Genomic DNA, 23,544 nt, shown 5'->3' with positions numbered 1-23,544 from the left:
ACATGATATCAATTTATAGTTTGATTTTCTTTTCAGCAACCAAAAGTTTGATTAAAAAACAAACTTGGAAGTGCTAAGAATCAAATTATAAGATACAGCTTAATTAGAGTGTGATATTAATGTTACCTTTTTGGTTAAGAAAATGCTTTAAAGGGAAGATTATGAAGATCTGTAAGTGTAAATTATATAAGTGATTCTTTTTTCTCATTAATAGAAATTTTGCAACAGACTATGGAGAAAAATTACTGTGAAAAATAATCTCATAATTCAGAACTCAATAAATATGCCATTTATTTAAATGAAGTAAGGAAAATTTAACAGCTATAATAATTATTGATGGTTTGGAGCAATCTAATGCACAACACAGAAAAGCAGCCAATAAACTCAAACTTAGTATATTTAAAGTATTATAAATGCTTATGCTCCTTAAAATGAAATAGTTTTGAAAACAAGAGTCCAGACTGACGTTTAAAATCCAAAAAGAGCACAAGAGCTATCCCCTGTCATCTGCTGATTAATTGAGCACTGCAGTCCTGTCATAGAGCAGGAGAATTCCACCCTGGGTTGTCAGCATTTGAAGGTCTTACTCCACTACAGTATTGATGAGTGTAGACTAGAGCTGTAACAGGCATGGTAGAAATATTATCTGCATGCTGAATTAGGCCATGCTGAATTCTTATTTTCATCAGAGTTCTAGGTCAAGCAATCCTTCTCTTCTGCCCTATTAGTTCAAATTGTCTGTCAAGAGGTTTCTGGGAAAAGCCACCAGAAGAATGAACAAAGCAAAAGCAACTTTAGATTTCAAATGCTTTGGCAGAAAGATGATCTTTTCAGTGTAACTACTGAAACATGCAGCTTAGACAATGGCATAATCTGACATTAAAAAATGTGTGGTGTTTATCACATTGACTTCATTCCAAATAGACTGGCTTTAAGATCATTAACAAATTCATTTTAAATTTGGGAATGTGTCTATGGTTATAAAAAGCAAACTTACCCCATACCACTTAAAGTAGGAGCTCAGTGCTCTATTTATAATTAATTTTAACTATTTTCTAATTTGCCTGATACATTCATAAAGATTGCAAGGTATTTTGTGAGTGTGTGTATTGGGGGATGGGGGTGACAAGGGAGGAAAGGAATGTTACAAAATGCCTGGTTCTTCAGCCTTCTGTAGACACAGCCTAACAGATGTTCCCTCTGCCCATGTTAAACTGACCAGCCAAAAATTAAGTTTTACAGACCAAACATATGAATCAGTTTGACAAATAGAAAAAAGGTAAAATAACTCTTAAAAGTCAATTTGTACAGACCATGTAAATAAGAACAAGACCTTTTGCTTCGTAGCAAAAAAAGCTTATGAGTAAATACTCAAACACAAAGCAATTTTTTCTTACTTCGGTAAAGAAACCACACATTTAAATTAAATTTACCATTTAATTTCCACATACCTGATCTAGCATGTTTTCACTAAACGCCTTATACACATGGAAAGGGTTAAAGGCAGAAGGCTGATCTATACTCCTCAAGGTCGTCTTTAAAGGTCGGATGGGTAATGGCTTTTCCTCTGAACTATTCATAGAAAACAGCTGTTCTCTTAAATATTCCTTCAAAGAAAAGAAATGACAAGTTGTGACGGTGAGAAGCAGACATTCTCTGTAAAAATAAACTGATCAATATCCAAATTTATCCTTTCAGCACATTTGCTAGATTACAGTGTATTACTTGCCTCAGGGAAGAATACATTTTCAGAAGATACATAGTAGAGTACCAATCAGCATTGCAATAAACCCATCAAAAATAGGTTTACCTAATATGTAGTATAGATTAGGAAACCATTTACCAAACTCTTATATAATGAATATATGTTTGATATATCAGGACCTTTTTAACAGGCATTGTCTTGTCACTGGTTCACATATTAACGTGTCTGGTTACCAAAACTTAACTCAGCTGCATGATTATTCACAACACAAGATTGCTCATCCATTCATTAAGTGTAGTTGTTAACTACTCCAGGCTCAGCAGAGCACTGAGTACTCTGATATTTTACTGCAAGCAGTCTCATTCAATGCAGAATTAATTATAATGCAAGCTCCTAAACTCTATTTCCATCCCATGGAGTGAAAAATATCAAGGTTCAAGAGAAGCTCAAAATATGTCATTATAAGCCCCCAACTGCCAGTGCAGGCCTGGGCAAAAGAAAAGCCAATCTACAACATTATACCTCATTTTCTACCCATAAATAAGGTGAACAATCCTTATGTATTTTATGGAACTTTTTCTGGAGGATGACAAATTATAATGACTAAAAGTCCCCATCAACTAATAAATTCTTACTAATAATAAATAAATCATCTAATAGATTTTTAAAAATATAAATGTTCTTGTGATGTTTCATGCATCACAATGTAATTTTTTTCTTTGAGGCTAGGGTTAGGATGAAGTTCAGAATGTTAGAGCCAAAAAGGTATTCAGACATCATTTAGAAAACCTGTGCTACTCAAAGTCTAGGGCACCGGATCAGCTCACCTGGGAGCTTGTTAGAAAAGCAGAATCTTGGATCCTATTGAATCGGAACCTGCCTGTTAATGAGCATTCCCGGCTGGGTGCAATGGTTCACACCTGTAATCCCAGCACTTTGGGAGACCGAGGTGGGCAGATCACTTGAGGTTGGGAGTTTCAGACCAGCCTGGCCAACATGGTGAAACCCCACCTCTACTAAAAATACAAAAATTAGCTGAGTGTGGTGGCGGGCACCTGTAATCCCAGCTACTTGGGAGGCTGAGGCAGGAGAATCACTTGAACCCGGGAGGTGGAGGTTACAGTAAGCTGAGATCGCACCACTGCACTCCAGCCTGGGTGACAGAGAGACTCTGTCTCAAAAAAAAAAAAAAAAAAAAAAAAAAAAAAGGAATTCCCAGGAGATCCATAGGCACAGGGAAACTCTAGCCCAATGCCACACTCAACGGTTGGCACTGAAAGGTCAGAGGACAATCCTGAGATCACACAGGGGTGAGAGGTACAGCTGTGGGGAGGAGGCACATTTCTGGTGTCAGTTCACTGTGCTTTTTTCTGTGCCTCTATAACTTTAGGAATGCCCACTGTGTTCGTCGTGAGAGGCAAATTTTAGATTATAAAACCCTAAAAATCGAAAGAAACCACTGCTGAAGTTAACAATCATAGTCATTTTTGAACTTGTTATAGAGCAGCAGTCCCCAATCTTTTAGGCACCAGGGAGCAATTTCGTGGAAAACAATTTTTCCATGGACATGGACCGTGGGGAGGTGGAGTATGGTTTTAGGATGAAACTGTTCCACCTCAGATCATCACGCATTAGATTCCCATAAGGAACACCCAACATAAATCCCTCAAATGTGCAGTTCACAATAGGGTTCATGCTCCTATGAGAATCTAATGCTGCTGCTGATATGATCATAGGTGGAGCTCAGGTGGTAATGCTCACTATCCCACCACTCACCTCCTGCTGTACAGCCCAGTTCCTAACAGGCCACCGACTGGTAGAGGTCTGTGGCCCGGGGGTTGGGGACCCCTGTTGTAGAGCATATCTTTTTAGAAAGATTAATTCTTTAGTGTCTGATAGGGGGTCACACATGGACTCTTACTAAACATTGTTAATGATAAAGCCATCAGAAAATAATTTTATGCCTAGATTTAGATTATTGAACAGAAGCAAAACTTTTTTCCATTATGATTTACGCAAATAAAATTTTTAAAAGGAATACTTTCTTTATTGACAAAAAAAGCTTTGTTTTGGCTAATAATAATCTGTCTTAACTGATTTCACCTTACGTAACTACATTTTGACTGTTTCCACTATTCAAAAAAGAGAAACTGTTCTGTTGCAAATTGTGAAGAAAATGGAATATTCTCCTTTGTTGATCTTTCTAGGTACTGCACTGTCATCACTAACCCTTCTTAACCTCAGATTCTTTAACTGTGACATTGCTTTAATCAGATTTACCACTAATTGGGCCATATCTTTAGAAGATTTCCATTCTTTCTTGAACACCTTCCCTGTGCATTACGTCAAAGCTTATTCCTCTATTCATCATTTCTCCATTTCTCTTCACTGAAGAGCTCTGTCAGTCTGATGACCTCAACTACCATACTCATATATAGACCAAATCTATATGCATGTCTGCTCTCATTTATGCCCATGTGTATGGCAGATGCACCTGACAGTGATTACTTGATCATACCCTGAGAATGACCCTGTATGGCAGATGCACTTGAATGTGTTTTCAGAGTTCTAAGTTAAGGAATTTGGGAGTGGCCAACCCGAGAGCCATTCCTTATCTATGAGGAGCCTCTAAGCCCCTGGCCCATCCCACAGTACTGGAGCCATACAGGGGATTGAGGCCCTTTGTTTTGGGTTAAATTAAGGTCATCAGGTGGAGGTTGCTAGGTAGAGGGTGTTAAATGAAAATGCTGTATAAACTGCATGCCTCTTGCAAGTGGCTGTGGTTTTCCTGCCCAGCCCACTACCACTGGACTCTCTTCCCTGTATGTAAGCTCCCAGTAAAACCCCATGTCTTGTGGGCCAGCTCTGGGTCTCTTCGGCCTCTTGAACCCGGGGCCATCCCGTTGGGAGTTGATAGGGGTGTGGCACAACATCATGGTCAGGGCCTTAACTATAATGAGACATTTTTGCTTGGACATCTTATCTTTATCTCAAAGACAAAGCATCTTTAACCCCATTTTCCCTGATAACTTCTTTGTCTCTATGAATGGCACACCCATTCTTCCCCTCAGCTAGGCCTGTACCCATAAATGCTTCACTATTTAAATTCTTGAGAAATATTTAGCAGCACATCTGAAGGTGCTAAAGACTCATAACACTACTCATGAAATGAACAAACATCACAATGCAATGTCACTTACAGCATAGCAACACCTCAGAGTGGAAAAGCAGTCATAAGTACTATACTAGTCACCTAGTCATGCTTATGTTGTTTGGGCTTATTGCCTGTGTTTTTGTAATAGTTACAAGGCAAAGGTACCTTTCTTTGCCTCTAGCCTCACCTAACATTATGCCTCTTACCTTGCAGTGCCATGCCTCATTCAGCCCAGTAAACCACCAAGTACTTAGCTCTATATGCCATCTGATAGACATTACTATAACAGTAAATATACTCAGTTGTAACAAGATAAATCATAACACTGAGCAAAATGTGGTGGTATCCCAGTGTAATCTCATGGTATTCTGTTCAGAATCACTATCTCGGAGTTATATGAGCTCTATGAGGGAAGTACAGCCTTTGGCTTTCCAGAGTATAACCAGATAACTGATGGCCAATAAATAGCCAATTCAATTTTGGATGATATTGCTTATTGGTGATTATTGAGCTTTTTAATATTATGCACCTTTTAAAAATAGGACAATTCTATCAGTTTGGCAATTCAGACCAGCTTTACCATCCTCAGAGCTATTGTAACACTGCTTAACTAAGGATATGGGGGTAACCACACTGCAACATCTGTTCCTCAGTAGTTGCCACAATTACTTTGGCCAATCCGAATGGCCAGGTGCACACACCAATGAGCAGCATCACTTTGCAATAGAGGGCTTTCAGTTTGCCAAGGTGAGGGGTTCCTGAGTTTCCCAGATAGAAACCCTAAGCAAGCTATGAGGATCACTGACAAGAGTGAATAGGTTGTGTTACTTTGTAACAATTACAAACTGAGCTCTGGTGCCTTAAGGACAGGGTCATATCTCATAGCCACAGATTTCTTACATCCTTCTGAGGCCATCATGGAATACATTGTTATGTCACCTGTTTAGTGACTGTTTGATCTATGAAATCCAGGAAACAAGATTTACTTGAAGTAACTTTCACATAGCTAATGGTGGGCAAAAAATTTATATAATCAAGTTGTAAAATGCTGTTGTCAAATTTAATTTATTCCTTGAAAATGTATGGTTATAAGGCCTACATTATTGAGATAAAACTAAAACACTATATATTCACATTATACAATTTTTACTATTCCAAAAATTACATTCGTGTATTTGCAAATATAAACACAATTAGATGCCACAATCTAATTCAGACACATACGATCAAATTCAAAACCTGATTAAGTTAGAGAACTTTGTTTCAAGTAAATAGCTGAGATAACGTGCTATTTACATTTTCAATAAAACAGCCAAAAACATGCAAGGTCAGAGGCAATGGGATAGAAAGGCATAACATTGGTTCAACCAGTGTCTGTGTATTAAAGAATTTTCCTAGGTTAATCTGGTTGCTCCTGAATATGGTTCAATATTCTTAAGTTTTTTCATTAAATAAGAAATCTCCAACCTCACCAACACAAGCATGATGTCTGCAGGAAAAGAGCTAAGTCTCTTCTGAAAATTCATTGTACAAATACCAGATTTTAACATCAGCTTAACAGTCACAAACACACAATTCCCAAACTACACCTCTAGTCCCTAAAATTCAGAAGTGAACTGAGTTTATGAGCCGTATTATTGTTTAAACCATATAAATAAAATCTACATTGTTTCGGTGAAGCTTTTTCTGTACAAATGCAGAACAGCCGGGGCTGAATAGATTCTATTAATAATGCAATATTGAGTTTGGTATTGACTTTAAGAAGTATTATCACCTCCTTGACTAACCCTTAGCTGCCAGCAGACGCTGCCTCAGGCCAGTACACACCTAATTGCTCGGTAAAAAGGCCGTTTCCCTACCTCATTGAGCTGCATGATGTGATAAATTTGCCTCAGGTACTCGCTGCCACCTGGTTTGTGGCAGAGATCCAGGACCATCGTGTTTATTTTCTGCTCAGTCAGTTCAAGAGCAATATCTCCTTCTTGTAAGGCCGTGCTTTTCTCTATTGTCATGAATGCACTAAATACAAAGAAAGCATATACATTATCAGTAGTGAAGAATTGTAAAGATGGAGAGTAATCATGGAGATGGAGTGTGGAGAGTTGATGTAAATCTCAGATTCAAAGCATCCATAAAGACTACGCTGAAATAGGTAAGCCTTCCCAAACCGCTGCCGCTCACATAAACAGCACCTTAGAATTAAGCACCTGAAAGCATTTTCAAAAATTGAATCGTTTCTTCTAAAACATGTCTTTACTGCATTTATACTCCTATCTATAAAACATTTTCCCATTACTGCAATTGTTGAAATTGCTATAATCATGAGATGAAAACAAAACATTTCTTTTTAAGAACATGTAAGAAATAATTTGTATTTTCTCTTTGTGGATAAAAAGTATCTTTGATGCCTGAAATAGCTTTGGTATTTTGTCTTTTGTAGATTCCTCTTTACACCTGTTGTAGAACACACTGAAGACTAATTGAAGTGTCAGAAGGGGGAGCCTATTATGCTAAATATAGGCTGGATGCTTCATGGCGGTATGCTTACCACTGGGTATTTTAAATTGGCCTTTGACACTTGTTGCCTTTTAAAAATATGTGTCCCACTCCTGTTTCTTTCTGTAACAGATACTTAGCAAAAGTCACTATCTTGATTATTCTTCCAGAAAAAGAGTCTACTATCAACACACCAGGAATGTGCAAGATATAGTTCTAAAACATCTCTTTTAGAAGGATCTATATACATATTGTTGATTTTGAGCATTATTTATGTGGTAATAATGGATGACAAAAAGAATTTAAACATTTCAAACTATACCAGTGCAAAAAATTATGATATTCAATGTACACATATATTCCACACTAATTTTCTTGTTATAATTGTTATTGGGATCATGCTACACTTTGCAATGTAAGTATTCTTAAAACTCATGGTTTTCCACTGTTTCCAAGACTAAATAAAATTTACTGTGGCGTAATCAGCTGTATATTGCAGTTCATTACTGAGATTTTGCCATGATTATAAAATTAGTTCTGCTAAGAGTCAATGCCTCTGACCTGAAGACTGAACCAAATGACACCCAGCTGCTGGACATTAACTTTGATATTGCTTCCACATGTATCTTAAAAAATCCTTCTCAGAAAAGGGAGGAACTTTAAGATCATATAGCCTTGCTAAAAAATAAAATCCTACTTTGACTTAGAGATATTCATTAGCTAGAGAAAATTGCTTGTTTTTTTAAAGACCTTTTTACAATAAAATAAGTTTGCAGGTATCTTTTTGAAGCTGCATACAGGTTGCAAAAAAAAAAAAAATTGTCAGGTTTTGTAGAGGCTGACATTGAAAAAGTTGAGGCCCTCTGACAAAGGAGTATCTCAGTGTCAGCTCCTGAATTGTATCCTTTCCTGTCCATCACTGTGCAGGTGAAGCAAATGATTGGATTCAGTCAATGCTATGATTAATGAGTTCCTCTCCGGATTTGGGACTGCCTATCAATCATGTCATTAGGGAGAATGTGCCCTGAAAGAGGCAGACCTTAGCCAAGGAATAACTGCATTAATCTTAATCTGTATATGCACCCAGCCAGCCAAGTCAGGGTCACCATGATGAAAAACAATAATCTTCAACTCGACAAATTACTTTGCAAAGACAGACATTTCTTTACTTTTTGTGCTGTGTGTTCTCCAGAATCTAAGTTGACTGTTTACAGCTTGAGTGTTACTACAAAGTGAAGGTTATTTTAATGAATAGTAATGCTTTCACGCAGTATGCAAGACAGGCAACACTTACAGCTGCCACCTTTTCCACTGCAGTTATTTTCACCATTTCCATAAAATCAAAGTTAAATCTGGATGCAAGTGAAAGGAATCTAGCTAAATGGTATCAGGTAGTTTCAGATAATCTTCATAAGTAATTAAGATTTAATTGATCTTAACAGAAGAACCATTTTAGTTTAAATGCTTACATACTCATATATTTTTTTAAATTATGGTAGAACCAAGGCAACCCTCTACCTAATACAGACATCATGTTTTGAAATACATTTTTCCTCACAGTATGTTTCTATGAGTAAAATGACCACTGATTAGTGAGAAATACTTAGAGTGGAAGTGCACCTGTATAACAGATAATCAATTTGAAATCAAAGTCAAGAAGAAACACTCTTTTTTTTTTTTTTTTTTTTTTTTTACAGGGTTTTTTTTTTTTTCCCCGGGGGGGGGGGGAAGGGGGGGCTCTGCTCACTGCAACCTCCGCCTCCCGGGTTCAAGTGGTTCTCCTGTCTCAGCCTCCCTCAGCTGGGATTATAGGTGCCTACCACCACACCCAGCTAATTTTTTTTTTGTATTTTTTGTAGAGACAGGGTTTCATCATATTGGTCAGGCTGGTCTTGAACTCCTGACCTCAGGTGATCCGCCTGCCTTAGCCTCCCAAAATGTGGGGATTACAGGTGTGAGCCACCGCACCCAGCCAAGAAGCACTCTTACAGTGCCCAAACTCTGTAAGAGATTATCTAAAGTGAGTTAAGTCAAATTTAACTTTTTCAAATAAATGCTATAACTTTAAAAAAGTATGCTAAAAATAACTTTAAAACTGCATTTTGTATATTGATATCATTTCAGAAATTGAGAAAGATGTAGCATTGTGCTAATTATATAATTACTCAGAAACTTTGAGGGCTGTACTGCATTTTTTAAGTCAGCAATTCTTCATTTTTTATGCATGTTGTATGAGAGGTAAATACTCTTTTGGCTCATTGTTAATCAGCCAAATATTAGCTAGACAACTCCCCCTATAGGAGATACCAGATGTGTTGGGGCTGTTTATAAAACTTAAATTGAAATCAGCTTTTAAGGAAAAAAATTCAGCTTATGGATTCTTGTATGTACCCCTAGGTATATTACCTAGACGTTGCTTTAAATGGATCTTATTTGATATAGGGGCTACTAAATGAGCAGTATCATAAATTTAACTTTGTCACTATAATCAGATAAACTATTTTCACTCTTGTTTTTCCGCTCCCCTTTATAACCACTGCCATGGATAATGACATCAGGCCTTAATGTTTTAGTCATTGGATTAAAGCCTGTAAATTAGTATTGAATGCAAATAGAAAGACTAAGATGGTCACTGCCAATGTTACTAAGCATTTGCCTGAATGCTATTGTTATTCCCACCCATGGGACACGCCAGAAGTACATTTTTAGAGGTCAGTATGATGAAACCAGGAAAATCATGATTACCTACTTTTCCCCATTTGGATTAATATAAAGTCTTATAGATTAACATAGACAAGTAAACATTATTAGTTACCTTAACACTAACCAGTGAATGCAATATATTTTAATAGAGTTTATACATAATAATGCCTACCAGTTCCAAGCTTGATGCTAAGAACTCCATGAATGTTATTTAATTTTTCAAAACAATTCGGTCAGTGTGGTATCATCATTGAAACTGAGGCTTTGAGCGATTCAATAACTTGCACAAGATGACCCATTTACAAGGGATTTGTACTTGCCCATCTGATTCCAAAGCCTGATCTCTTTATCACTACCATGTACCAGTAAGAGTAACCATATTTCAAGTGACTTTTAGTCATTTTGGGCAGAAAGTTATACTAGTATCTGCTAGCAACATGAATATATTTTTAAAGAATGAGGGACAGCATGTGTGGGTGTTTTTAAAATGGGCTGACTGTAGACCATGCGAGCTGGAATTTCTTTATCAATACCAAGCAATTCCATTCCTGAAGACTAATTTAAAGACAAGAGGACTCTATGTACATATTTAAATTCATCAGGGACCCTTAAAAATCTTTGCAGTACCACAAATCACTTAGCTCTTAGTGACAAACCCATGAGAAGGCTGACATTTTCATACAGAAACAGCTGGGTGTGTTTATAGCTGGAGTGTGATATGCCCTAGTTGCCCTCTGGGATTCTTACATTACCAGATGAAAAATGTGTACCTTTTTGACAATCAGGTACACAGAAAGCAATAAAAAGCCTTTTATATCCATTAATTCCTTCTTAATTTAATCTCCATGCCCAATCCATTTATAAAATGCTCCAGGCTATCCACTAGATACCTGTTTGCACACTGAAAAGGGGTGAAACTAAATTCTCCTGGGTTTAACTGCCACCCTTTTAATCAGAAACCTTAAGATGGTGACTAAACAAGTATAATGTTCCAGTGTGTCAATGGGGTTCACATTTTAAGAAGACAAGAAACGTGCAACAATCCAATTTTTAATGGGATACTTATCTTTTTTTATATTCATCAAAGCTGCCATGAATTTAGCAAAATACTACTGCTGCCCATCTGACAATATATTGTCGTTTATTGGTGATTTTGTTATTGTGAAAGCATTTGATGAAATCCAATAAGAGAAAAACATCACTTTACCATTCAGTGCTCAGTTTCCTTGCTTTCAACAATTGACGTTCAATCCAGTTGGGCTTCTGCTGCTCAATGCTCTGTATGACCTTTTGGATCATTTGATTAGGGATACTTGTCTGGTCTCCCATGATGCTTTCCAAACACATACAAATTAAACCCAGTTTTTCTTTACTCCATCTGTCAAGGGAGGCACCTGTTAAAAGTTCCACACTGTTTCCGTCCTCAAATATCCGACATATAATTACAATCAAGTTCCAGACAAGCAGGCCAGCTTTCTTCAATTCAACAAAGTTTTTTGACATTTTTCTCTCAGACAGAAAAAAGAAGTATTTAATTGGGGGAGGCAAACATGCAATCACCGTAGGTAACTTGCTGATTACAATAGATACTGCCTGAGCAGCAAGCCTTGTGAAGCCTGGGGAAGAAAAGAAAAGGTATGATTAATACTAGCATTTGTGTTCAATCATTGCATGGTTTTGTGTTGTATAAGTATGTCTAATTTTTGTGGAGAAAATTGGCAAGAAGATCAAGTGCTTGACATATTCCAACAGAACTCTAACTGAGGTCTCTCGCAGTACTACCTAAAATTTCCCCAAATCACAAATCTGGTTTTTTCTCTCATAAATGAAGATTAGAAAATTTAGACTTATAATTTATATTCTTTCAAGACTGCAGCTTTCCAGGACCCAGGTGGCCTCCTAATTAACAAACGCAAAGGTGCCCAGCTGGGCAGCTTTGTAGGCTTTGATACTTCTGACTCCCCCTTAAGCCCTTCTTCTCCCTTGGAATCCATGACAGAATCATTTCAACTCTCCTCAGGACCGGTTTCTCTCCTTTCAGTTCTCAACCCAAATGTGACCTCCTCAGAGAGCCTTGCCTCACCATCTTATCTTATCTCATCTCTTCATCTCGTCTCAGTCCATTTACACCCTTCCATCACAGCCCCAAGACCCTCTCTTTTGGGGATCCCCATTTTGTTGCCTTTATTATAGCACTCCCCATCATCTAATAATTATGTCCTTTTCCTGCACACTGTCTGTCACCCTCTTCTAAACTATAAGCTCTAAGAAGGCATTCCCGTATCCCTAGCACTTAGTACCTCTTATATAATAGTTGTCAATAAATATTGGTTGAATGAATGAGTCAGTAAATTGGTTCCTGCTTACCTCTATCTCTCCTCTTTGCTTCTTTGTGTCTTATGCTATTTCCACTTTCTACTAACACCTCTTAGATGTAGGTTTTTGCTAAGAAGTCCTTAGCCTTTTGGCTGATGATTCCACATGTTCTTCCTTGTTTGGTGCTATTTCACATTTATGATCTTATTTAATGCAACGGCCTTAGGAGATTATTCAAATATGTGTTGGACCTAGTTTTTACAAACTTATAAAGACTGTTCCAATTAATTTTTAAATGATTCTTAAGTTGTCATGGATTGCAGAGGAGTCACTAGATTAGACATATTTTCCAAGAAATATGTATTAATTCTTCTTCCCTGTATCAGGGTTTCTCAACTTCAGCACTATTGCCATTTTGGGTTGGGTGATCCTTTGTTGTGAGGAGCTCTTCTATGTTCTGTAAGGTGTTTAGCCACATCTCTGGCCTCCACCCACTAAATGTCAGTAGCATTCCCATCAGTGGTGACAACCAAAAATGTCTTCAGGCATTGCCAAATGTCCCCTGGGAACAAAACTCTGTCTGGTTGAGAACCACTCTTCTATATGATTCCAGAATCTTAAGTCTTGGCCTTTCTCCAGAGCTGTAGTCCTATAACTCCAGCTTTCTGTTAAGCATTCCACTTCTGTGTCCTCATCACCATCAACTCAATATAACTAAAACCATTATCTTCCAAACTAGCTTGGCCCTTCTCTCTCCCTCCCACCCTTTCCTCCTTTCTTTCTTCATTCCTTCCTTCCTCTCTCCCTCCTCCCTCCCGTTCTTCCTTCTTGTTAAATGTTCCTTCATACCTAATCAGTGATCAGCATTGATATATAGTTCTACCCCTTTATCTCTGACATCCAGGTTCTCATTGCTGGGGCAAACTGAAGGTTACTGACCTACTTCAAGCCCTTCTTCACAAATGGTACCTTGACTACGGAAGTATTCTTCTAACTCATCTCCCTTCTCCAGGCTATGTCCAGCCCTTCTCCTGTACTGTAAAACTGAATTCATCCCTATGAACTTTATTATCCAATTTCTCTGCTGTGATAATTTTAGCTACTTACCACTGTTATAAGATCAGTCTCTCGAGCTTTGCTGTCAAAACACTCCACAGTGTAGCCTCAGCCTGTTTCTACGATCCTTCTCTTTAAGACCTTTAACATGCTTTATCCTCTTTGCTTTTAGACTTCTGAGCATATCATTACTGTCAATGGAATGCCGTCTGTCTTCATGGTTCACAAATAATCTTCAACTCTTAGTTCAAAATCCTCTCCTCTCTTGTGAATTTATTTGAATATATTATATATATGACCATTTTGGTAATTAGGTCCATAATTGGCTATGTTGTGTTATTTTTGTATTATCATCTATTATTATTTATATTATGTTATTTTTATATTCATGCTTTGTCTTTACAGCTAGCCTATAAACTCCAGAGCACGGGAAACAAAGCTCTTAGCTCCTTGATTATCCCACAAAGCCAGACAGTGTTTTAATCCACTATGTACATAATGGAATTTGAACATTAAAACTGAATGAGAAGCCAAAAGAAAGTAGCTTTGAGTTCTTTGGTAAAACATTCCTTACTGTTTTTGCTGAACAAAAATTACAGAACAATGTGAACATTTTCTGAAGATATATATAACATTTAAAAAGTCACTCTGTTCCAAAAAAGTACAAAGCTCTTGGAAAATATGTTTAATCTAGTGACTCCTCTGCAATCCATGACAACTTAAGAATCATTTTAAACATTAATTGGAGCAGTCTTTATAAGTTTGTAAAAACTAGGTCCAACACATATTTGAATAATCTCCTAAAGCTGTTGCATTAAATAAGATCATAAATATGAAAGCGCCTAGCTCAGCACCTGATAAAAATAGTTGCTCAATATTTTCTTTTTATTCAAATTAATGTGTTTAGGTGAGGCTTAAAATATAGATAAAGCAAATCTTCCTTAGTGTTCTTAAATTATTTTAAATGTCTCATTGTTCTTTTTGTGTTTGTGTGTCATAGTCCCTATTCTGCTTTCAGGTCTTTAACTTGAAAGATTATATCTTATATTCCCTCTGTCTTAAAGAGGGTTTGACTACAGATACTGAGCAAATATTTGACAAGCTAAGTAGATATTAGGTAAAGATTACCAATTTTCTTCTTCACACCTATACTCTACTGATATTTTATAAACTCTGAGGACTATGGGCACTCAAATATCCAGCTATTTCATTAACGCTTAAGGCAAATTTCAATCAGAACCCTTAGGCTGATGACAAATTAATAAATCCATTCTACCAATCTCAAGGGCTCTGAGTCTATGATGATGTCAACAACATACCAGGGAAGGATCTTTTAAGACTGCTATACACTCATCTTTCTGTCTTTATTTAAATAAGTTTAATTCTGTCTAAGCCGTATATATGTAATATATTGTGTCATCCCATTTTAGAGCTGATAAAGTATGAAGAAAATCTATGTCTTAGGATGAAGGCAATATACGTATACTGATGTATCTGTCATTTCTTCTTTTCTGTAATATACTACTGTAATAATATATTTATGGTTGATAAAACATGCAAAAAGGAAATTTACAATAAAGGAGGTAAAGAAAATGTCAAAATTAATTTTTAAAATTTTATTTATTAATGGTAAAAAAGATCAATAACAATTTGTTGAATGAGGATAATGTAATTTTTTATTATTTTTTAAATCTGAGCTTAACACTTCACAATACAAAGGTCAAGTTCTAAGCTCAGTTTGTTTCAAGATCAGGTTTTCATGGCTGTCATAGGTGAAAAAGCCACTACACAAACACATATAGATCAACATGAAACCAGTATATCCTTAGCTGTGCCAACAAAATCATGGCATTTATTTTTCAGTGTTAACTACCAAATAGGTGAAGGCTGTTGTTGAAATTTGACTAACAAATATCCATCATCTGTGATGTAAAATGTTCTTGCAAATGAATGGAAAAATATTTTATTTTTAAGAAAAGCATTCAAGAGTCACTGAAACTCTCCATTTGCAATATTTTACATCATGTTAGAAAATCCTATTTCTAAATTCTTAAGGGAAAAGATATGATACTTTTGTAGGTAACACTGGTTCTTAGGAAACAAATAGGCCTGGTTTTTATACACTATAATAATGACTTCTTATAGCACTTTGTATATTTCTGTCATCAGTTTCTTTCTCAACATGCTGTTTCTGCATGTGACCAATGGCATGGACACATTTTCCTAAATGCTGCTTGCTATTTCTGTTTCCTCTCTCTAGAATTCATTGTTTCCATTAAGACAATTACTCCAAAAGTTTTGCCATAAAGGATTATTTTCATTAAAAAAGTAATTTACTGTTGAGAAAATATCTTCTCAGGTATATCTTTCATTTAATTTTTGTCAAAGAAACAAAACAAAACAAAAAGTTCTTTGTGTATTTGTTCTTTGAAACATAATGAAACAAATATCTAAAAGCAGAGCTATGTCAGAGCCATCCTAACTTCCATCCAACTCTCTGGTAAATCTACACTGTAATCTTTATTGTAATATTTATTTCTTTAAATCTTCAGTGTTTTTTAATGTCACAGTATTTGCTGATAAAGAAATAAAGAAATGCATTTTAGTTTGTCACCATAGTGTTTTCCATGTTCTGTCATTTTTACTGTGTCAAGAAGGACAAATATTCCCTAAAGTAATGACTATTTGTCTTTTAGTAAGTTAGATTTTTTTAAAGACCTTTAAACATTTACAATTAGATAAATTTTGTAAGAACCATGATTATATATCACTAAATTAAAACATTGTTGAGAAAAATTACGTAAGTTTATCTTCATGTTTTGGATACTTACTGTAGAAATCTTTTGTTTATCAAGCTAATATCTCAAGGCTCAATACTGGCTTAGGAGGGATTCACATCTAACAAAATATATGAGAAGCCACATTTCAAATAGTTTCCCCACAATTCTTTTTTTTTTTTTTTTTTTTGCCAAAGGTGATCAAATCATCATTGTTTTATAATATGGCTGTGAAGAGCTCATATTAAGAATAGAAACAAGTGGGAGCTTTTTCACTTTGTCACTGTTTGCTCTTGATTGCATTCCCAGCACTAGTTTTAAACTGTATTGACTTATTGGTTTATAGGAATATGTTAAAGTCGCTTGTTTGTATTATGAGGATTAATTTTGTTACAACCAGAGTCTGTAATACAAAGGACAACTCTAATTCATTACCGTGTGCTGAAAGCTAAAGAAGGAATAAGGTCACCCCGCCCATGGCCTCTCCCCAAGAGCATGGCACTCCTGCTCTTCCCTCAACCTTCCTCACATACTGTCCTCAACACACACTGGCTCACTCACAGACCAAGAAAGGTCTCCAGTGACAATCCCATGTGAGATTTTAGTGAAGTTTGATTTCTTTCTCTCTTCTCATACACCAAAAAATTGTACTACATCTCTTATTTGTACCCATTTTGAAAGAGTTATACTAATCTCCTGGCACCAAGAGGAGATACTGTACTTAGGTTTATCTCTGATCTGAAACACAGTGCCTGGTATATAGTAGTCTCTCACTTAGCAAATTTCTACTGAATGAATAATGAAATTAATAAATGACTTAATGTCCAGCATGTACACATTCTCTATCTTATATTCTGTAGTGAAAATAAAATTTAAGAAGTGCCAATCTAAAAGTCCCTGTAGCATTTCAGAGGGCAGTAAAGAAGAACAATGGCATTCGCCTATTGTCATATCCTCTTAGAATGCAAAAAATGGTTTATAAAGTCACTTTCTTCCATCACTTTCTTTTATATACTCATGGGATCTGACATTCCTTCATGGTTGTCTTTATGTTGTACTTTTACTCGGAATGAGCATTTTATGAAAAATGTTATTTAGTAAGGAAAACTTTAACAACTGGTATCTATAAGTAAGCATTTTTTGAAATAAGAGGCTCTTTGCAATGGTATGGAGGAATTCCAAAGTGCTTAGAAAAAGCAAAATTATTCGTGAATACAATGACTCGAAAGCCACAAGCAAAGTAGTGCTACTCATATGGCATGATATGTTAACTAAAAGTCATGCCTACTGAATTGCTCAAAACGTATCAAATATCCAAAAGCTAGAACAAAGGAGAGATGGCAACAACTCTTAGAAAAGAAAGAACTTAACTCATGAAAAGGTGACATTTTCCAATTTCAATTAAATGGCTTTACTAGATTCAAAGGGAGTTTAATAGGGCTTGGACAGAATTAAAGCATTACCATGAAAGGTCACAGACAGATAATTGATTTGAGTTTGTAATATAAGGTCTCCCGTATTTAGGATCTCCATGGAGAAGAATGAAAGAAAGGCTAGTCCCTTCAATTGACTTTAGTGAGTTCGGCTGGAGTATTTTATTGTTGAAAGTTTCCTTAGAGTTAGAGAAAAAATATTTTCACTAACTCTAAGGAAACTTTCTCTAGTTTCCTAGTTTTCTAGTTTCTCTAGAAAAACTAGAGAAAGTTTCCTTAGAGTTAGTGAAAATATTCTTCTTTAAGGATGAATATGAAAGAAAAAAGTTTTATTTTAAATAATCAAAAGAAGATTCACGAATACAGATACATAATATACATACAAAGGAATCTTGTGAAATTCTGGAAAAGTGGAAAGATCTAGACAGGGAGGAATTATTTAAGAAGAGATGACTTGACTAATAAAATAAACGAATAATGTAGGTAACTGATGGTTCTTAAGTACACTTGGTGGACGCGCTGTTCTGCATAGGAACAATGCGCTCAATTTAGAACCAGAATCACTGGAGGAAAAAATGCCCTGTCAGAAAAATACATGTACTTACCAAACTGGGTGCTATTTTTGACCTAAAAGCTACATATGTAGGTGTTTTAACAAGAGAAAAGAAGGTAATAATTAGTGTTTGCAGAGAAAAAACTTAAAGGAAAAAATAATTAAATGGAATATCAGAGCAATCTTCTCTAGAGTATGGATTTTAAGTTACTCAACAAATTTTTAGAAAATTAGTCAAAATCATGTGACCAATCTGTGAATATTAGCCTGAACACAAAATATCACAGAAAATCCTGAACAGGCAATTAAATAAAGAAGATGACCATTTGAATAATTTTCCATTCTAGTTTCCTTGATCATGTAGTTCACAGTAAAAATAAAAATAAGGGTCCCAAATCTACTTAATGGAAGGAAGATTAGTATAGTTCATCATTCTTAAAACTTTTAGAATTTTACTTGATTGCATGTCCTAGAAAATTGCTTCTTCAGGTGTATTTTCTTAAAGAGAAACAAGTGTACTTACTTTTGCATGATTCTTTCCTGTTAGTTTCTTTTGGACTATAATTCCATTCTTTTGGCATGCTCTCAAGCAAACAATCAGGAACAATGTGCTTGTTTAGGTTTGTCTCACAGTTTCTCCTAGAACTCATCACAGATACTATCTGCTGTACAGTGTCCTTGACGGCATCGGTCAGTGCCAATCTCAAGCATCGGATGACCTCTAGCTCGTACTCCACGCATGCTGAGACTTTAAAATCAGATGGTATATTATGGTTAGCAGAACCTAGCAAATCAGTTGTGCCTTGCTCAGCTAGAATTCAGTTTTGTAATAATCTAGTTTAAAGCTATAGGAAAGGAGAGCTGCTTTTAACCAAGAAATCATATGATTGATAACCACCCCATAAAACATTTTTTAAAAAAGATTCTTCTTCTTTGTAATAAAAGGAATGGCAATTAAGATAACAGTACATAATATTTACTGGTAGTTTTGGACTCTTCTGGTGAGAACATAAATTGTATGAACTTCTTAGATGACAACTTGGCAATAATGTCAAAGCTTCAACATTTTACTTATCAGTTGACTCACATATTCCTTTCTATAGGACCTTTACTAAGAAATTAATTATAAATATGCAAAGGATATAAGAAAAAATTAAAATGAATCAAAATGTCCAATAATAGGTGATTTGTTTAATTAGCTCTGGTGTTTCTGTCTATACAATAAAGCCATATATTGTGTAGTAAAAGTAAAAGTAGGTTAGAAAAGAGTATGATAGCCTATTTTTATTAAAAATATGTATCTCCACACATATATAAAATAATTAAAAGATGTATTCTGTAATGTTAATGGTGATTGTCAATGACGGACAGAATTTCAGTTATATTTTTTCCTTCCTTTTTTCTTCTTTCCTTCTTTCCTTTCTTCCTTCTTTCTTTACAAATGGTCAATCAATTCAGTGTTAGAATCTTACCAAGAGTTTCCTTATCAGCAAAATGTTAGAGCCTCTTCCTAGATTGCCAAGACACGTAGCATAGGAAGAATAGAGTAATAGCCCTAAAACCCAGCTGCTAAAAACCCAAAATATTAATTCTTCATTATCAGCATAAGTGAGAGAAGCAAAGGAAAGGATTATTTCAAATGATAATAATTTTTATTAATGATTTTTATTATTGTAGTTTATTTCTGTTTTCATATTAAATTAACAAATGAAAACAAAGGTTAGAATCACATAACTTAAAGAATACCTGCATCATTATCTAATTAATTTTCAAGTGTTTCAAATCACCATTAAAAATATAGACACTTTAGGAGGGGCTTTGGTGTCCTCATTTATAAAATGGTGAGGGGAGAGGGCGACAAGGGCTGGACAAGATGATATTTATGGTCTTTCTTAGTTTTCACCTTCCACGACTCTATTTAAGACTCCTAAGAAGAAAATAACAAATGCTTCACAGCTGAGGCACACACAAAGTTGAAAAGAACTGTGACTCTACTTCCTTTTACAACATAGTAATCAGGAGGCCTTAGAAAGGGGCTGAATGAGGGTCCTAAATTGAGAATGTGCTTTAGGCTATGAGCAGCAATCCTAAGAATGATTTAAACCAGTTTTTGTATGTTCACTAAGCTACTAATTGCTTACCAATTTTTATCAGTATAATCTTTCATATTTTGGTAATAACAGATGTGGCGAGATTTCCAAAAAGAAACTTCATTACTTTTATGTTAAAATTTCTATAATTTAGAAGAATCAGAACAAAGGTAATTTAGTGGTAGTTTTTCAGGCTACTGTTAAGAAAGATGTTATATGCAATAAAGAATAACCTAATGTGGCTTTATAAAAGCAATGGAAATTACATCTGAATATGTTTCTAAGTAAAAAGATTTGGTTTAAATAATTATTCTATTAATATATTTACCAACCAGAAGTCATTGGAAATAAGGTCTCCAGATAAATTATAAGTAACTGGGGAGTCAAAAGTAACATAACATCATTGAAAATCTTCTGCAAATACATTAGCATACTTTCCTGCTTTAGAAAATTAGTTTCTTTGATGCTTCATAACTTTAGGTGTTAGAAATGTAAAAATTTAATCTAGACAAGCTCTGGTCTAATTTTCTCACTTTTTGAAGACAAGGACACTGATAAACCAAATAGGAAGTGATAGAACAGACAGTAAGTAGTAAGGCAACGATGTATTCTCTAGTTAGCCAGTTCAAGCAGTGGTATACACAGGACTAGACGGGATGGCTTGGAGCAATCCACAATCTCTAAGTACATGCCATACCCAGCCACTCCTAATAAATGTAGCATCTAAGTTAGCACCCAAGCTTCTGACCCTCCCTTTTCTACTTTTACTGCTGTTATTTATTTATTTATATTTATTTATTTATTTATTTTTGAGACGGAGTCTAGCTCTGTCGCCAGGCTGGAGTTCAGTGGCATGATCTTGGCTCACTGCAACCTCCGCGTCCCAGATTCAAGCGATTCTCCTGCCTCAGCCTCCTGAGTAGCTGGGATCACAGGCATGCGCCACCACGCCTGGCTAATTTTTGTATTTTTAGTAGAGACGGGGTTTCACCTTGTTGGCAAGGATGGTCTCAATCTCCTGACCTTGTGATCCACCCACCTGGGCCTCCCAAAGTGCTGGGATTACAGGCGTGATGAGCCCTGCCTACTGCTGTATTTAAACAGTCCTCTATAAAAGTGCTGGGGCACTTTAACCTGCCCTATTCTTATCTGAGACCAATCCTCCATCTTCTGTAATTGCTCTGCAATGCACTAGAGAAAATTTTACATTTATCTAGAATTGTCCATAGTCTATGTAGTAATATATGAATTCTCCAGTATCTGGCTTTAGATCCAAATTTCTTAAAATTTTAGAATTAGAAAGCCATTAATTCTAATGAAGGCATTGGCCTCCTCAGGCATTCTTTAAAAATAGACAAGTGTGGAGAAGCACTTCCAGAATGATGGTGTGAAGACCTGGGAAAATCTGCACCTCCATTAAAGCTATCAGAACACTAGCAAAAATTGTGAAGATCAACTTTTGAGAACTCTGGAAATTAACCACAGGCTTGCAACAATCCAAGGAGAATTTATTCAAGAAAATCAGCTGAATCTTGGTAAAAACAGTGAGCTTTGTGGCATTTTAACCTGCTCTATTCCCAGCTCCCATTCCCCAGCAAGTTCTACTATGGCCTTGAAAATGAGAAGCCTTGAAGCCATGGTAGTTATAAAAGCCTAGCAGCCACTGGAAGAGGTAGAATGTCTTTTGACCTATATACAACGTCCCAGTTTCCCAGATTATCATGATTTATCTTGTCTGGAATCTCCCTGGAAGAGCACTGTTCACAAGGCATATCCATATTCAAACTAACTCAGTGACTGAAAATGTCTATCCCCAGAATGTTTCGTCAGAACAGTCAGCAGCAATGGTTTAGCTCTGTGGCTGCCTAAGGTAGTGATACTGGTTGCTGCAAACAAGAAGCTAATAGAAAAAAAAAGAAATAAATAAAAGAAAAGAAAAACTGAGAAATGAAATGTATATGTACACAGTGGGGAGGAATTTTGAATATCTCTGCCATACTCCTGGGGATCAAGAAGGACACAGACTTGTACAGGACTGTGCACATACCCAAGAAAGCTCTGAGAAAGTGCTAACCTCTCACCTCTGACTAATCTGGAGGCTCTGTGCAAGCAGGATGTAAAGGCGAAGGCAGGGTTGCAAACTATGTGTGTGTTGGGACATGCCTTCAATTCTCTGGCAGTTTACAACAATTCTACTCCTAGGTATATATCCAGAAGAAGATTTTTTAAACATTCACACAAAAACTTGTACACTAATGTTCATACCAGCATTATTCATAACAGCCAAAAAGTGGAAACAACACAAATTCCCATCAACTGATGAATCAATAAGCAAAATGTATATTTCCATATAATGGACTATTATTCAACAATAAAAAGAAATGGAGTTCTGATACATGCTACAACATGGATTAACCTTGAAAATATTGTACTAAGTGAAAGAAACCGGACACAAAATGCACATAATGCATGATTCCATTTATACTGAAGGTCCAGAAAAGGCAAAATACAGAGACAGAAAGTAGATTAGTGGTTGTCAGGAACTGGGGAGGAACTGTTAATGGGTACAGTTTCTTTTTGGGGTGATTAAAATGGTCTAAAATTAAATGGTGCTGATGGTTGCACAGTTCTGTGAATCTACTAAAAACCACTGAACTGTGATATTTTTACACTTTAAAAGGATGAAATTTATGGAATATAAATTATATCCCAGTACGTTTGTTATAAAAATGTAATTGCCTCTAAAAGGACACACACAAACATTTGTCATTGATATCATAATATAATTTAATTAGAGCAGGGGTCAGAAGACTTTTTCTGTAAATAGCCACATAATAAATATTTTAAGCCGTAAGACAGATGATCTTTGTTGCAACTACTCATCTTTACTGTGGAAGCACAAAAGTATCCACAAATAATACATAAGTGAATAAACAGGGCAATTTCCAATAAAACTTTATTACAATGGTGGGTTGGATTTGTTCCAAAGGCAATGGTTTGCCAACTTCTAGTTTAAGTGGTTTAAAGGTTTTCCTTTGGGACTAGATGGGAGCAGGACACCAAGAGCTTTTGACAGTGAGAAGAAAGGGAGAGATAATTTTGGAGTATAAATTCCAGCGGTGAAAAGGTAGGACTGGGTGGTTTTTCCAACACAGAGTTTTTGTGCAACCAGAGTGAATCTTTTTTTAAATTTTATTTTATTTTATTTTATTTTATTTATTTACTTATTTTTGAGACAGAATCTGGTTCTTGTTGCCCAGG

The 23,544-nt window shown here is 35.8% G+C and overlaps 1 protein-coding gene across 1 annotated transcript in view; it reads right to left on the bottom strand.

Moving 5' to 3' along the window:
- Positions 1–23,544, bottom strand: part of KIAA0825 (KIAA0825 ortholog) — a 481,693-nt gene that overhangs the window by 247,713 nt on the left and 210,436 nt on the right. Inside the window, exons 19-22 of the mRNA XM_032156821.2 lie at positions 18,717–18,941; positions 11,266–11,674; positions 6,719–6,878; positions 1,452–1,607 (exon numbers count right to left, since the gene is read on the bottom strand). Of these exons, the coding sequence (XP_032012712.2) occupies positions 1,452–1,607; positions 6,719–6,878; positions 11,266–11,674; positions 18,717–18,941 (950 nt within the window). The remainder of the gene's footprint in view (positions 1–1,451; positions 1,608–6,718; positions 6,879–11,265; positions 11,675–18,716; positions 18,942–23,544) is intronic.

The sequence above is a fragment of the Hylobates moloch genome, unplaced genomic scaffold (assembly GCF_009828535.3).
Source record: "Hylobates moloch isolate HMO894 unplaced genomic scaffold, HMol_V3 SCAFFOLD_6, whole genome shotgun sequence".
Lineage (NCBI taxonomy): Eukaryota > Metazoa > Chordata > Mammalia > Primates > Hylobatidae > Hylobates > Hylobates moloch.
The sequence above is the reverse complement of the archived record's forward strand: the minus strand, read 5'-3'. Positions and strand labels throughout refer to the sequence as shown.